The sequence below is a fragment of the Lampris incognitus genome, chromosome 17 (assembly GCF_029633865.1).
Source record: "Lampris incognitus isolate fLamInc1 chromosome 17, fLamInc1.hap2, whole genome shotgun sequence".
NCBI classification, from domain to species: Eukaryota; Metazoa; Chordata; class Actinopteri; order Lampriformes; family Lampridae; genus Lampris; species Lampris incognitus.
This window is the reverse complement of record NC_079227.1, coordinates 41368709-41385262: the sequence shown is the minus strand read 5'-3', so window position 1 is coordinate 41385262 and position 16554 is coordinate 41368709. Positions and strand designations below refer to the sequence as shown.

The 16554-nt window shown below is 49.1% G+C and overlaps 1 protein-coding gene across 2 annotated transcripts in view; it reads left to right on the top strand.

Annotated features, from left to right (window-relative positions):
• Positions 1 to 13548: 13548 nt before the first annotated feature.
• The window catches only part of exoc6 (exocyst complex component 6), a 149786-nt gene continuing 146780 nt past the window's right edge, over positions 13549 to 16554 (top strand). For both annotated transcript variants that reach the window (XR_008811869.1, XM_056297792.1), the window contains exon 1: positions 13549 to 14071. Coding sequence is in view for 1 of the 2 variants with exons in the window: in XM_056297792.1 (XP_056153767.1) it covers positions 13974 to 14071 (98 nt within the window). In the remaining variant the exon portion in view is untranslated. The remainder of the gene's footprint in view (positions 14072 to 16554) is intronic.

Genomic DNA, 16554 nt, shown 5'->3' with positions numbered 1-16554 from the left:
CAAAGACACCCATATAGATATTTTGGCAGTTTGTGGCTGAGGTTTGCTGTTAAAATCCCCAAGGATAATGAGTTGGGAGTCTGGATAGTTGTGCTCCATGTTTGTAATTTGATCAGCCGGGTGTTTTAATGCCTCTTTAACACAGGCCTGGGGTGGGATATAGACACCGACCACAATAAGTGATGAAAACTCCTGCGGTGAATAGAATAGTTTACAGTCAATGAAAAAGGTCTCTTAGTGAGGACTGCATGATTTCTTCAACATTGTGACAGCCATACACCAACCTTCGTTTATGTAGAAGCATATGCTGCCATACCCCCCCCCCCGATAGCTCCATGTCGCGGTCCACCCGGAGGAGTTGGAACTGCGGCAGATGGTGTACTGTCCGTGATGTGCTCACTAAGCCACGTTTCAGTGATGCACAGGACGGCAGATCTGCAAAAGGCTGTAACAGTTCGTCCACCTTGTTGGCCAGAGAGTGGACGTTCCCCAGGTGGATTGAGGGAGCATGGTTCTAAATCCCCACTATAGCAGTTTAATGAGCGCTCCCGCTCGCCTCCACCTTCAGCGTCTTCGTCGTAGCCTGCACAGGGCCACAGCGATCAAGACTTCAGCAAGACTTTCGTTAAAATGTTCAGTTCAAGTCAGTAAGAAAGTCTGTTCAGTTTGTCCAGTGGACCAGTGAGTGGGATGTGGAAACTAAATAAACAAAAACAGAACAAGTACAAGAGAGCGCAGAACCGAGGCTGCCGCCTGCGGCACCATCTTGAGTATGTCGGCGGGCGGCTGGAAAAGCTGGAAACAAACAAGTATGCTCTCAAACTACAGACCTGTTTTCCTGCTTCCACACTTCTCTATAAGGGTCTGCTCGATGTCCCGCCCCAGTCTCTGAATCTCCTCCATTCCTTCGCTCAAGCCCACTTCTGACACCAATGTACCACCGCTGTGGCAAGAAAGGCCACATGTCACGCACAGGCAGAGAGAGCAAGCAGGGATATAAAGCAGGTAACACAATGGGGAAAATAAAAAGGGCAGAAAGGGAAAGATCGTTCCAAGAGACAGTAAAATAAATTGGACACCAGTGCCAAGCCGAGTGACACTGATACTGACTCAGACGCTGAATTAGCCCTGCACAAGGTAGATGTAGCTGTGAGTGAAAATGTCATACAGCAGGACAATCCGGCCTATACAGTAATGTGAGTCAGGCCAAAAGCAGAGGGGCTAACAACAGAGATGGAACTAGACACTGGTGCAGCGGTCTCTGATATTTCAGAAGAGTTGTACAAAGCAAAATTCAGCCACGTTCCCCTGTGCCACACCCACATCCTGCTGAAAGCCTACTCAGGTCAAGTGATCCCCAATGTTGGGGTCATGAAAGTTAGGGTGCAGATATACAAACAAAGAGCACGACTCCCCCTATATGTGGTGAAAGGTGATGTGCCACCCCTTTTCGGGCGGGAGTGGCTGAGAAGATTGAGACTGAACTGGAGAGCCATAGAAACTGTCAGATCCCTACATCACATGCGGGGAGACACGTTGGAAGCCGTGCTGCACCGACATGCAGATGTATTCAAAGACGAACTGGGAACTCTGAAAGGCTGTGAAGTAGCACTGACACTGAAGCCAGAACATCAACCAAAGTTCTGTCAGGCTCGTGTGGTCCCATATGCACTTAGACCCAAATTGGAAGCAGAACTGGAGCGCCTGCAACAACTAGGTGTTATTCCCCCAGTGCAGTTCAGTGAGTGGGCCACCCCGATTGTGCCGATCATGAAGAAAAAGGGGGTGTACGCATCTGCAGGGATTTTAAGGTAACTGTTAACCCCACCCTCTGGGCTGAACATTATCCTATTCCCCAAATAGAAGATATGTTTGCTTCCCCAGCGGGGGAGCAGCATTTCAGCAAACTGGATCTATCTCATGCTTACCTGCAGGTGTCAGTTCAGGAGGGCTCTCGCAGTTACCTTACCATCACCACACACAAGGGAATGTTCCACTACAACCAGCTGCCATTTGGAATAACGTCAGCGCCATCGATCTTCCAAAGAATAATGAACCAAGTTCTTCAGGGGCTTCCCAATGTGCACTGTTTTCTGGGCGACATTTTAGTGACTGGACGGGACGACGCTGAACATCTAAAAAACTTGGAGACAGTGCTGAGTCGCTTGGAGAACTTTGGCCTCCGGGTGCAGAAGAAAAATTGTGAGTTTTTCAGGAATTTCCTGGAATATATGGGACACACCATCGACACCACAGGCCTCCACAAATCCCCAGAAAAACTCAGGGCTATTGCCAAGGCCCCTGCCCCAACGAATGTAAGCCAACTCCACTCCTTTCTAGGACTGATAAATTGTAATGGCAGATTTGTCCCAAACATGGCAACAACACTCCCCCAGCACAAACTACTGCATGTAGGGGCACAGTGGGAGTGGTCCCCAGAGGATGAAAAGTGTTCTGCTCAACGAAAGAACAACTCCTCTCTGAGAGTGTTAACTCATTATGACCCCCAACGGCTGATCCTACTGGCATGTGATGCCTCGCAGTACAGAGTGAGCACGGTGGTTTCTCATGTGATGCCTGGTGGTCAAGAGAGGCCCATAGCATTCGCCTCCAACCTTGAGCAAAGCTGAGCAAAATAATGCTCAAATTGAACGGGAGGCCTTGGGGATCATATTCGGCATACGCAAATTTGTTGCATATCTGTATGGGAGCCATTTCACCCTTCTCACAGACCACCGGTCACTGATGACGATATTGAGCCCCAGTAAAGCCATCCCGTCTATGGCAGCTGCGAGGCTGCAGCGATGGGCCCTTGTATTGACAGCTCACAACTACACTATTCAATACAGGCGTGCAGCTGAACATGGAAATGCGGATGGCCTCTCATGCCTGCCACTGCAGGTGGATCACAAGGACAAACCAGGTTCTGTGGATACCATGCTGTTACACATCCTGGACTCCCTGTCTGTGTGCAGCACAGATATTCGCAAAGAAACAAGGTATGACCCAGTGCTCTCTCACGTGATGGACATGGTCTTGTCAGGGCAGTTTCCAGTAGTCAAGGAACGGGACGATGCACTGATGCCCTATTGCTCAAGGAGAGAGGAGCTCACTGTGGTTCTAGGGTGCCTTCTGTGGGGCAACTGCATTATTGTACCCCCAAATTTGAGACCACAACTGCTGAAAAAGCTGCATGCGGGGCACCCGGGAGTGGTTAAAATGAAAGTCGTTGCTCGCAGCTACTTCGGGTGGCTGGAGATTGATGCTCAGATTGAACAGCAGACCAAATTGTGTCATTTGTGCCAGCACAACCAGAAGTCTCCTGCCCTCTCCCCGCTGCACACATGGCTGTGGCTGGGCGTGCCATGGCAGAGGGTACATGTGGATTTTGCTGGGCCGGTGGAGGGGCATAAGTTGCTAGCGGTGGTTGATGCTCACTGGAAGTGGCCGGAAGTGGAACTGATGGAATCCACCTCAAGCTCAAAGACTGTCCAGGCTTTAAGGGGGTTGTTCAGCCATCATGGCCTGCCTGAGGTTTTGGTCAGCAACAATGGCCCGCAGTTCACCTCGAGTGATTTTGCGGATTTTCTCAAAGCGAATGGGGTGAAACATATGCGCTCTGCACCCTTTCACCAAGCTACAAACGGATTGGTGGAACATTTTGTGCAGGCACTTAAGCAGTCGTTGAAAGCTGCAACATCGATTGGATTCGTTCCTGCCCAGCTATAGAAACGCTCCCCATGCCACAACGAATAAGTCTCCGGCCATGCTCTTCCTTCGCCGTCGGCTCCGCTCCCACTTTGACCTCCTCAAGCCAAGTGTGGTGGCCGTGACGGATCAGGCACAGACAGGCGGGGAGGGTCGCAGGGCCCCATTCGCCAAGGACAAAGACTTCACACCTGGGGACTCTGTTCTGGTGCGTGATTATAGACGGCGGGAGGAGAAGTGGATGCCAGGTGTGGTGGTGTCTCAGATGGGGCCAGTGTCCTACATGGTAGCTGTGGGGTCAGGGTTACACTGGAAACGCCATACAGACCAGATGAGGGCGTGTGACCCAGAAATGCTCCACCACAACCCGCCTCCCTGGAGCAAACAGCTACTGGCCCCACAAAAGATCCAGTGTCAATTCCCCCGGCGGGTAGGCAGGATTCCCCCTGCCCCCACCCCCACCCCCGAACGGTCACTCAGTCCCACAAACGGAGCCAGTAAACTCAGGGCCAACAGAAGTATCGGTTGAGGCTGATGCTCCCCGAGAGACTGTCCCCTCGGAGACTGTTAGGAGGTACCCTACACGGGAAAGAAAACCTCCCGACCGCCTCAATCTGTAATGGACTTTGGGTTAAAGGGGGACTCGCCACATTATGTTAGTTAGTGAGTTGGGCAGTTTACCACCGCTCACCCAGGTTGTGTAACATGTGCGAGGCCTGTTTTTTAATGCAAGTGATAGTAGGAGGTTTTGAGTTATGTTATCAGTTTTAAAGTATTCCGTGCTGTTCTGCAGGAATATTCGGGTGATATTCAGGAGATATAAATAGGCATCCAGGTTTTTCGGGAAACTCCAAGCTAAATAAGTAGGGAGGAGATGTGATGTATTTTGTGTTTGTCTGCTCTGGACACTTCCCTAGGGTGCCGTTAGAGGGCGCTAGTGTTTTTATACGGCGCATCACTGTTTCCGGGTTGTCTCTTTGTGCACTCTGTCTCTGGAGTGAAGTCGGATCACAGCACAATGAAAGTCCGCTTCGCTCCTGCTATTTTATGACGCACTTCAGGTTTAGTACGGAGAAGTCGGTGACTTCCGTCCGTGAATCTAACAATTCGCAACTCTCGTGCCTCAACACCGCACGACTCCGTGAGTGTTGTTTAACTTTAACACTCCACCAGAACCGAGATGAACTGACTGACGGGAAAGGAGAGGCAAGGAGTCATTTAGAACGGCCACGCCTGTGTCCCAATGCGCCGTACGACCCCAGGAATGCGCCTTTGTTACACCCCTCCCCATCATTGCCGAAAAAATGGCTTCCCCTAACAATGTCATGATTGAACACAGGAGTCTCAGTCACGGTGCTACAGTCAGTCAGGCAGTCAGTCAGTCAGTAATAGTCCTCAAACCAGTCCGAGTCAACCCCTAAACAAACAATACATCCCAACACGAACCAAACATAATTTATAAGAATCTGAACACAAACGTTTAACAGTCCCAAAATCCCTTGCGCTTCCCCAGCGCATAGCCGCAACTATCAGTGTGCAGCACAGCGATTCTGGAAAAAAGCATACCCGCCTTATCCCTAGCCCCCATGATACCCTCCGTGAATTATGGGCGCGACTTCCGGCGCGTCCCGTCACTGCACCGGAACCGGCGTTTTCCATGGTAACTGTAATGAATGAAAGGTCACGTGTTTAACTTGACCTACTCACGGGTGTACGTGCAGTGCGTGTGACGTATACAGGAAGTGAGAAGCGCATGTTATGAAGGTTGTATGTCGGATGAACGCTAGTAAAAGCTACACAGTTAAGAACCTACGAAGTCGGCTCGTTCTTGAATTGTTCTTATGTCAGTAAGACAAGTCGTCTACGGACATTACATGGTGTCAGAATAGTCTGTGTATCGGAACACGAGCGGTCATGCCGAAGTTTAATCCGCCGAGTGAATTCAAGTTTGACTGCCCCGTTGAATGGCTGGAGTGGAAACAACGGTTTTCGCGCTTCAGGCTCGCGACAAAGCTGGATAAAGACGACGGGGAGATTCAAGTGAGTTCGCTGATTTATGCAATGGGCAGCGAGGCTGAAAAGATATTCAGCTCGTTTGACTTCGCGGCGGAGGGTGATAAAGTGGACTATGATATCGTACTGAAAAAGTTTGACGACTACTTTATTCCCCGCCGTAACATCATACATGAGAGGGCGTGCTTCTATCAACGTAGCCAGCAGCCAGGAGAGACAGCGGAGATGTACATCCGGACATTGTATGAGCTGTCTGAACACTGAGTTTGGGGACAAGAGGGATGAACATATCAGAGATCGTCTGGTAGTGGGCACAAAAGATAAGGTGCTCTCCCGTCAGTTCCAGCTCACAGCGGACCTTACTCTGGTGAAAGTCATTGAACAAGTGCGCCAGGCGGAGGCAATAACAAAGCAGCTCAGCCTCCAAGCTAACCAACCAGAGGCCCAGCTGGCTAACGTCAACGTTGTCCGATGGCGGGACGAACGCCAAAACAAAAAGGGCGGACAGCGTCATGGTGGCGGCAGTCCGGCAACCAACAAAGTAGATGAATGCGGGAGGTGCGGCAAGACGCAGCACACCGATGAGCGGAAGTGTCCTGCAACGAACAGTAAGTGCAACAAGTGTCATAAAAAGGGACATTGGGAGCGTGTATGTCACTCTAAAGCGGTGAGAGAAGTCACTGAAGAGGTTAAACAGCTGTACTTTCTGGGAGAAGTTGGCAAAGAGAGCAGTCAGGAAGATTGGACTGTTAGTTTAACAATAAGTGATGTACCAATAACCTTTAAAATTGACACGGGGGCTGACGCTACTGTTATCAACCAAGGGACATTTAAAAAGCTGAAGCCAAACATAAAACTGGGACCTCCTGACACATGCTTCATAAGCTCAGGTGGAAACATCAGCTGCATAGGACAGTTTCAAGCCACAACCAACTACAAGGAGAAACAATACTCCTTTCCAGTGTATGTGATCAAGGGGAGAGGCAGCTGTCTGCTGAGTCGTCCAGAGGCAGTGGAGATGGGTCTAGTGAAGCGGATGAATGAGGTCAGTGGAGTTTTCGGTTCAAGTGGACTGCTGAAAACAGACCCAGTGAAAATAGCTCTGGTGGAGGGTGCCCAGCCATACGCGGTGCATACAGCCAGACGGATACCGCTGCCACTTGTACCACTGGTTAAGAAAGAACTGCAGCGCATGGAAAATGAGGGCATTATTGAAAAAGTGACTCAGCCCACAGAATGGTGCGCCGCTATGGTGCCGGTGCTGAAACCGAACAAGAAAGAGGTTCGCTGCTGCGCTGACCTCAGGAGGCTGAATCGAGCGGTGAAACGTGAGAAATACGTGCTGCCCACTATGGAGGAAATAATGCCAAGGCTCGCAGGGTCAAAGTTCTTCACAACGTTGGATGCAGCAAGTGGGTTTTACCAGATCCCCTTGCATGAAGACAGCAGGGGGCTCACCACTTTCATCACCCCATTTGGGAGGTATGCTTTCTGCCGCCTTCCATTTGGTATAACGAGTGCTCCAGAGATTTTCCAGAGAAAGATGGCGGAAACTCTGACCGGGCTAGAGGGCACAGAGGTGTACATGGATGACATCCTTATACATGGAGAGACTGAGGAAATCCATGACCGGCGCCTAGCAGAGGCGCTGGGGGTCATTGAAACAGCAGGTCTCAAACTGAACCAAGCGAAATGCAAGTTCAAACAGAAACAAGTCCGCTTCCTTGGTCACATCATCGACGAGGCAGGCATCAGACCTGACCCGGACAAAGTGGCCGGAATAGAGAACTTTCCTCAGCCCCAGAACGTGACGGAACTCAAGAGGTTCCTCGGGATGGTGAACTATTTGGCAAAATACGTCCCAGAGCTGTCCACTGTAGGTCAGCCGCTTTATGGACTGCTTAAAGCAACGACAGAGTGGCTGTGGGGACCTGCACAGAACACAGCATTCCAAGACCTTAAAGCAGCACTCGCCACCGCCCCGGTACTCACCTTTTATGACGTCACTAAGGCTACGGTGGTGTCAGCAGATGCCAGCAGCTACGGGCTGGGAGGCGTTCTGCTCCAGCAGCACGGGGAACACTGGAAGCCCGTGGCCTACTGCTCCCGACGGCTGAGTGACGCAGAGACAAGGTACGCACAGATCGAGAAAGAGTGCTTAGCCAGCGTCTGGGCATGTGAAAGGTTCGAGAAGTACTTGTTTGGGCTTGACAATTTCAGACTTGTCACCGATCATAAACCACTAGTGCCCCTCATGAACAGCAAAGACTTGGATAATGTGCCCATTAGGTGCCAGAGACTGTTAATGAGGCTGATGCGTTTCAATGCAGTGGCTGAATACGCACCAGGCAAAACTTTAGCTGTGGCTGATGCACTCTCCAGAGGCCCAGAGCAGTGCTACGGAGATGGTGCTTCTCATGATGATGTTGCAGCGCACATTGATGCCATCGTGTGCCAGGTGCCTGCCACACCTCAAAGGATGCAGGAGATAAAACAGAGCACGGATGGGGATCTGCAGCTCCAGACAGTGTTGGGCTTCATCAGACACGGCTGGCCTGAGTATGTCGATAAAGTGCCGGAGACAGTCAGAGACTTTTATCAGGTGAGAGGGGAGTTATCTGCGGTAGATGGTTTAGTCATCAGAGGCAGTCGTATCGTCATTCCCACAGAGATGAGGGAGGTGATCTTAGACAGAATACACGACGGGCACCAGGGGATAGTTAAGTGCAGAGAGAGAGCTAGCCAGTCAGTGTGGTGGCCCAAAATGACAGAGCACATTACAACAAAGATACAGCAATGTCAATTCTGCAGAGAACACAAGAACACACAGAGAAAAGAGCCTTTAATGTCAAGTGAGCTCCCATCCAGACCATGGCAGAAAGTTGGCATAGACCTGTGTGAGTACAAAAAGCAAAACTACTTGATAGTGTCTGACTATTATTCCAGGTTTTTGGAGATCCTAAATCTACCAACAACTACTAGCAGTCAGGTTGTAGCTAGGCTGAAGGCTACATTTGCACGTTTTGGTATCCCTGAAATTGTAGTTAGTGATAATGGGCCACAGCTAGTTTCAGAAGAGATGAGGAGGTTCAGTGAGGATTATGATTTCATCCATGTGACTTCAAGCCCACACTACCCCCAGAGTAATGGACAGGCAGAGAGGGCTGTTCAGATAGCCAAAAGCATATTAAGGCAGGAAGACCCTCTCCTCGCCCTGTTGACATACAGAGCTACACCCTCTTCTTCCACTGGAGCCAGTCCAGCGGAATTGCTCATGGGTAGGAGACTCAGAACCACCTTACCCACATTGCAGCATAACCTGAAACCGGCCTGGCCTAAAGAGGAACTGATCAAAACCACTGACGCCGCAGCCAAATCGAGGCAGGCTTTCTACTACAACCGCAGGAACGGCGTGCGGACACTGCGCCCACTGAACTCGGGTGACGCAGTACTCACCAAACCTGATGGACAGAAAACATGGACAATGCCAGCAGTTGTTCACAGTCAGAGCTCCACTCCCAGATCCTACATAGTGGAGACAGCTCAAGGTGAACATTACAGAAGGAACAGGCGCCACCTGTTGGCCACACCTAAAACACTCACCTTTGTCAGCAGGGATCCTGACCATGTCACTCCAGGGGAGAGTGGAAACATGGATGAGTCCCGAGCAGCAGAAATGCCAACTTCCACACCATATGTTACTCGCTCTGGCAGGGTGAGCAAGCCAGCAATCCGGCTGGATTTGTGAGGCGTATGGACTTGTGTACTGTGGGAGATTTTTTATTTTTTTTGTGAAAAGGGGGGTGATATACAGGTTAAAATTGTTGGCAGTAAATGTTCAGAGAAATGTTTAGAAAATCATCTTAGAGGGGGAGATGTAATGAATGAAAGGTCACGTGTTTAACTTGACCTACTCACGGGTGTACGTGCAGTGCGTGTGACGTATACAGGAAGTGAGAAGCGCATGTTATGAAGGTTGTATGTCGGATGAACGCTAGTAAAAGCTACACAGTTAAGAACCTACGAAGTCGGCTCGTTCTTGAATTGTTCTTATGTCAGTAAGACAAGTCGTCTACGGACATTACAGTAACGGTACGCTAACCGTCTTTCATAGAGCGGTTTGTACGGCGTCTCATTCATTCATGAAGATCTGGCCAGACAAATCAGCCAGTGATGTGGGAACACAACCTCACGGAGCTCACATCACCGGCTGAAAGAAGAACACCTTTGCCGTCCGTAATAGCATGTTTACGGTACGGTGGCATTTTTAGCTGTTTTGTTGAGTCCGTTGCCTGTGAGGGTAAGGTGCTGCGCAATTTAAAAAGCTTGGAGGCTCTATATCAACCTCCCACGGATGAATGAGAAAAGATCAGGGTGAAGATGACAAGATTTAGCAGAGCATATCAATGAATCTAATGAAAAGGGCTGCATGTGGTCTTCTGGTTTTGGCCCGATAGCTAAGCCTGGTAAACCGACTTTCTGTATTGTCTCCTCAGGACTGCATGAGACAATCTTTAACACAGAGGCCAGTTCAAATGAGTTTTGTTGGATTCAAAGTTCTGTGAATCACAAGGTCCCCGCTTCCTGTAGCTCCCTCTTTTTCTGCTGACCGCAGCAGGTGTCCTGCTTTCCCTGGAACGAACACACACACACACACACACACACACACACACACACACACACACACACACACACACACACACACACACACACACACACAGAGAGAGAGAGAGGGGGAGAGAGAGAGAGAGAGAGAATCCCTTTGTCCCTCACACTGAAACGTGTGTACTCCTCATATCCATATCATATCACATCATATCATAGCCTACTACAGTAACACAAAAGGAAAAATGGGAGATGACAAAGTGAAGGCTGCTTTACCCGACCTTCCCACTGAAAGTGAAGATGAGTCCAAAGAAGAGAAGGCTTACGGAAATATTTTCGCCGAGCTGGAGTCGGTGGATTTGCTTTTGGGAACCACATTAAGGTATTTATTTCCTATTCCGGGTAGGGTATGGGGCATCTGAACTGGCCAGGAGAGCAAGGGGGGGGGGGTCAAGACTCCATGTCACATTAGCATTGCTGGATGGAGAGGACATTTGAATCTGTGGATGGTTACCTGCTGGGATGGAGGAGCCCAGCCATAGCTGACATGCTCCAGTGTTTAGTTGAGGTTTTTCCTACTCCAGCAGATTGGACAATGTTCCTCTGGCTGGTGGGCTGGAGCCTGAAGCTGCATATGGCCAGCATGTCGAAACCTTACTAATTCAGTGTAATGGGTGTTGCTGCCCAAGTAAACTCAACTCCTCCAGTAGCGTTATGCCAGTGTGTGAAAGCCAGATCAGGACTGGAACCTACCTTGGGGTTTACAGCTCACAGTGACTGATAAAGTTCCCATTTCCCCATTTCCCCACACAGTCAGCACGTTTACAGGATGTTAGAAAAAGTGGATTTACTGTGTTAGCCCGACTAAAGCTGGACTTTTAAAACACATGTAACCGTGTTAGGCCGACTGACATCGTACTAAATCAAATCTCTGGAAGTGGGACTAACACACCTAGATGGGGATGGGTTTACTCTGGCATGTATACGCTCCAATCACCCCGAACTGGCCTAGGCGTTCTGCACATGCTCCGTAGTTCTCGCGGCAGTCTAAAAGTCCAACAGCAACCAGGTGAAATGGGCATATCGCCACCTACCGTACCGGGGTCGGACATACGACGGTCAATACACGGATTCTGCCCCGGTTCTGGTATACTGGGACAACGACAGTAGCCCAACTACATGGCCTAGTCGAGCTGTAACCGTAGCTGGACTTAGCTGTGCATGTGAACGCACTGACTGTGGTCAGTCATTCAAATGTGTAGGGCAGATGTGACGTGTCTTTCAAGACACATGTGAGAGGGTGGCACTGAAAAATGGCCGGCTGGTTTGTGGAGCCTCGCAACGGACTGAAAGGTCAACAACTCGAGTCTGAACGAGGAGGAGATGGACGGTCACCAACTTGGTGCAGTGTGTTTTTATTCGGTTTGCTGAACAAGCCGAGTTTCAGCAACGGCTCAAAATCCCACAGTCTCTAACTGGGAGGTGGAACTGGCTGTTTATAGGATATGTGGACGAGGAGTATGTAACAGCAAACACCGAACAAGCTGCCTCTCACATAACGCATCCAACAACAATTTCTTCACACCAACTTAAAGGGAATGTTTGTGCCACCTCGCTGTCAAAAACGTTATTCAGTTGAACATCTCTTATTTTTTACATACTGAAAAATCTAATAAGTGAAAGAAAGAGAAAGTAGAAAATGTCTGGTCATTTCTAATCCCACATGTCTTGATGCACGCTCAATAATCCAGGTAAGACACTCAAAGAGGGTTGAACCACTTCATCTGGACACGACGTTTAATGAGGGAAACGTTTCATCCTCATATAAGTGACCTCTTCAGTCTCACCTGACTGCAGGTACCCCACCCTTATAAGCAACACAGTGACTGCAGGTACCCCCACCCTTATAAACAATACAGTGACTGCAGGTGTCCCCACCCTTATAAACAATACAGTGACTGCAGGTGTCCCCACCCTTATAAACAATACAGTGACTGCAGGTGTCCCCACCCTTATAAACAATACAGTGACTGCAGGTGTCCCCACCCTTATAAACAATACAGTGGCTGCAGGTACCCCACCCTTATAAACAATACAGTGACTGCAGGTACCCCCACCCTTATAAACAATACAGTGACTGCAGGTGTCTCCACCCTTATAAACAATACAGTGACTGCAGGTGTCCCCACCCTTATAGACAATACAGTGACTGCAGGTGTCCCCACCCTTATAAACAATACAGTGGCATAACGACCCAAACCAACAGCCAGTTTCATATGCATATGTGGGTGTGACCATTAATTAGAGTTTCAAAAGCCATGTGTACTATTCACAGAGGATTAGGGAATGTTTACAATCACAACATTGTAGGATGGTGACAGATGTACAGTACAGTACGGTACTGTACAGTACCGTACCGTGCTGTGCTGTACTGTAAGATGATGACCTCAAAGCAACCTCTTCAGCCCTCCGAGACTAAAGAGTTCGCTTAGATCATGATGAAAAGTTTCTCTCAATAAACGTTGCGTCCAGATGAGCTGATTCACCTTTTTGTGATAGAATGAATAGGTTTGAGAAAATAGTTCATGGAAAGTGCGAGACTAGACCTGTTATGATACACTTTGATTTGCAGTACTTGTCTGATATATACTTAGAACAAAAAGTAAGGGAATGTGTGTTTGGTAGATTATGTCTTTGTTGTAACAATGCTTCTTGTCAGTAAATCTTATACCGGTGGAAAGCCTGTTTATCTGTCTTTTAAATGGCGCCACGTGTGTAAGGAACATGCATCTGTGGGATGAGCAGCAGAGCTGAGTATGTGGGTTGTGCCCATGAAACATTTGCCAAATCTTCTCTGCCAATGCCACACAGTTTATGTTGCTGCTGCTATTGACTCTTGTTTTGAGCTTCTGGTCCCCCAGGTGCTGACAACCAGCTGCCTGATAGAAGATTTGTTGCCAAGAAGCATCGTTACAACAAAGAAATAATCTACCAAACACACATGTGCTCACTTTTTGTGCTAAGTTTATATGTAGGAGTGACCTTACCACATGTGGTAAGCGTGGGGGGAATGAAGTTCCAGAGGGTCTTCTTTACAAAGGGAATCATGCAGCATGGGAGGCTAATGCCCACAGAGAATAAGGGAGGCAGAAGTAATCAGGTTTAGATCTAGGAAGGAAACTCATCATGAGGAAGTTGGTAAATATTATGACATGAGGCAAGACAACGAGGACAAGTCAGCCAGGAAGCATGCCGAGTTTTGCTTTTGTAAGGATCGGCTGAAGTTTTTTGCTTTCTTTTTTTGTGCATTTTTGGCAATGGTAATTAACTGCACTGCTGGGGTGGAAAGAAACCCCAGAGAAGGGGTGTAACTGTAGGTTTGTGGGTGTTGTGGGAGTTTCTGGGGGTGTGCAGCAGCTGTTCAGAAAGGCTCGTAGCCCCTCTCACAAACCCGGCACATAAAGGAGCCATAGACAGCGGAGTGGGCAATGGGAGGGGAGGACTTGCTGTGTAGCCAGCGGAGATGGTGGTTTGAATTCAGTACACGGCGGTAACGCAACATCTCGGATGCCAACCGCCAATAACAACGAAGGAGGAGGAGGAGAAGAAGAAAAAGAAGAAGAGGAAGAAGAAGAAGACGAACCATCATGGCGGAGAATGAAACCTTGGAGTGTATAACGGAGCACGAACGAATTTTACAGGAAATTGAGAGCACTGACACGGCTTGTGTCGGTCCCACCCTGAGGTGCGTTAATCTGGCTTCTTGTCTGTCGATGTTATGTTGTCCAGTTTCGGTCATGGCTCTGCCATACCTTCACCAGCTCCTGGCATATTAGCTGCTCGGCTAACGTTAGCATTCTGGCCAGCCGGCTGGCTGGCTGACCGTTAGCGGTGTTGACGGTCTGCGGCTCGCCGGCTCGCCGGCGCTCCAGCCGGGCGGCGTTAGCGGCCCCCTCGCCCGCAGTGGGCGGTAGAGACGTAAGCGCAGCACGGTGTCTGCGGCCGCAAAGCCCCCGTGTGTGTTCTGAGTGACAGCCGGTGGCTTGTCAGAAACGATGCCATCAGTGTGGGTGTGGCTCCGGAGGCTATTAGCTAGCGGGCTACCTAACGTCAGCGCTAATGACGTTAGCTCGTGTGGCTATGTTAAGTCTGTGCTTGTGTTGTGTTTTGTTTTTTAATCCCATTTCAGATAACGACAGCTTACTTGAGTGGGTTGGACCCATGCTGGCCGTGGTGTACTGACCTCATCCCGAGAGTGGGATGACGTCCTAAATCTGATCCACATGACGTTACGAGCCAAGTTCGGTTCGTTAGCGGAGCCGTTAGCTCGCCTTCCAGACGAGTCACCCGGGCCGTGTTCGATGATGGCGCACCGAATGGAAACGTGTTGCCTTTGCGAGCTAGCAGCGGTGTATACGGTGCACACAGCGGAGAGAACCGTCTCCGGGTCCTCCGCCTTCCGCTCGACACGCCTGCAGGCTACATGCCGGCATACCTGCGGGAAAGGTGCCCCGGGGGTAGATGTGGCCTTGCTCTTCTTCCGTGTGGAAGTGTTATCGGAAGGAAAAGCTGTGTGCACTTGTTTAGCCGGCTCTTGGCACCTGTGTCATGATACTATAGTCGTTGCCCGAGTCCAGTGAGTCAGTTTTGGGATCCGTTTGTGAAATGCCCCCTTTTGACACGTTAGCTTCATGTCTTGGTTTGATTATGTTCAGTTTCTAGCTGAGGTTTTCGTGTTGATCAGTAATGATTTATCCGTCTGCACTTGGGGCTCAGCAGAAACAGTAGAAAATGTCAGCTTTGATCACTGAGATATTTCTAGCACTTCCGTTGTCAGCTAATGGAACTTATCTTGAAAGGAACTGGAATCAGAATCTACTTCTGGATTAATGTATGCACGGCCTGTGAGGTTTGTCCTCTGTTGCATGACCTCCCCGTGTCTGCGTGGGTTTCCTCCCACAGTCCAAAGACGTGTAGGTCAGGTGAATCAGCCATACTAAATTGTCCCTAGCTGTGTGTGTGTGTGTGTGTGGCCTGTCCAGGGTGTCTCTCCACCTGCCGCCCAGTAACTGTTGGGATAGACTCCAGCATCCCCGCGACCCTGAGAGCAGGATAAGCGGTTTGGGTAATGGATGTATCTCAGCTTTCACAATACAATTATCCGCTGGAGGGAACTCGAAGTCAGTTCTCTTCACACTCACTTATAATCAAGCTTCATTTGATTATAGTGAAGGTGCTTTTCATTTGATTATAGTGAAGGTGCTTGTATATATCTCCAGACAATGTTGATTACCATATTACTAATGGTGTTTGTGGGGGTGCTATACTACAGACCCATCTGAGACAGAAGTTCATTTGGACACAGGAGCAGGCACATCAGGCCTGGTGCAACAACTGTTTGTGTGCGTGTCAGCTATTAGAAAGCTTGTGGCAACTAACAGTTTTCTGTTGTTTTGGATTTGGTTGTTGGTACAGTCAAATGTAGGTGCTGTGCAGACCTGCAGTGCAACAGACCCACTGGTCCATAATGTCTTTCAAAAAGGGAGAAGTCAATAAATCATCAGGCCGCCTCACAAAAAGGCTAGTTTAATTATTGGATTTAATTAAAGAACAATTTGGACAAAATATAATGGGTGACACTTCCTAAAGTAGGCTATAGTAAGTGTGTCTCTTCAGATTGCTGTTATAGCGTGTTGCAGTTAGCTATTAGTTCCTGCTGGGGATCTTAGAGCTAGTTTAAATGAAGTGATCTTCAGCCTCAAGTCCAGAGGTCTTTCCCACACAACCACAGCACAGGATGGTCTCATGACAGACGTGAGAAACCCAGCCTGCCTCACATAACCTGGTCAGCTGAAACCAGCTGTCCTGTGGGCTAATGAGTAGTGCTGCGTTCACTGACATCTGGCTTAGCGTTTGGCATTATTAAACGCTATTTGATAATTAGGAACCTTGAACATTTGTTTGCTGGGTGTTAAAGAAGAACACGACAGTGCATATTGACTTTGGAGGGCAGCAGCACACGTTGCAGCGTCTAGCTAGCCTACTAGAAAATTGTTTCAGAAGTGAAATATTCCACACAATTCATCATCACGGTAACAAAAATGACCACAATCCGTTGGACACGAAGGAACCTGGGATTTTCCAGTTTCTGCACAGCACTAAGAGAAGTGGAGGGACTGAGGGAGAGCGATAGGAGTGGTCACGGGTTTACATTCATTATATCTGTAA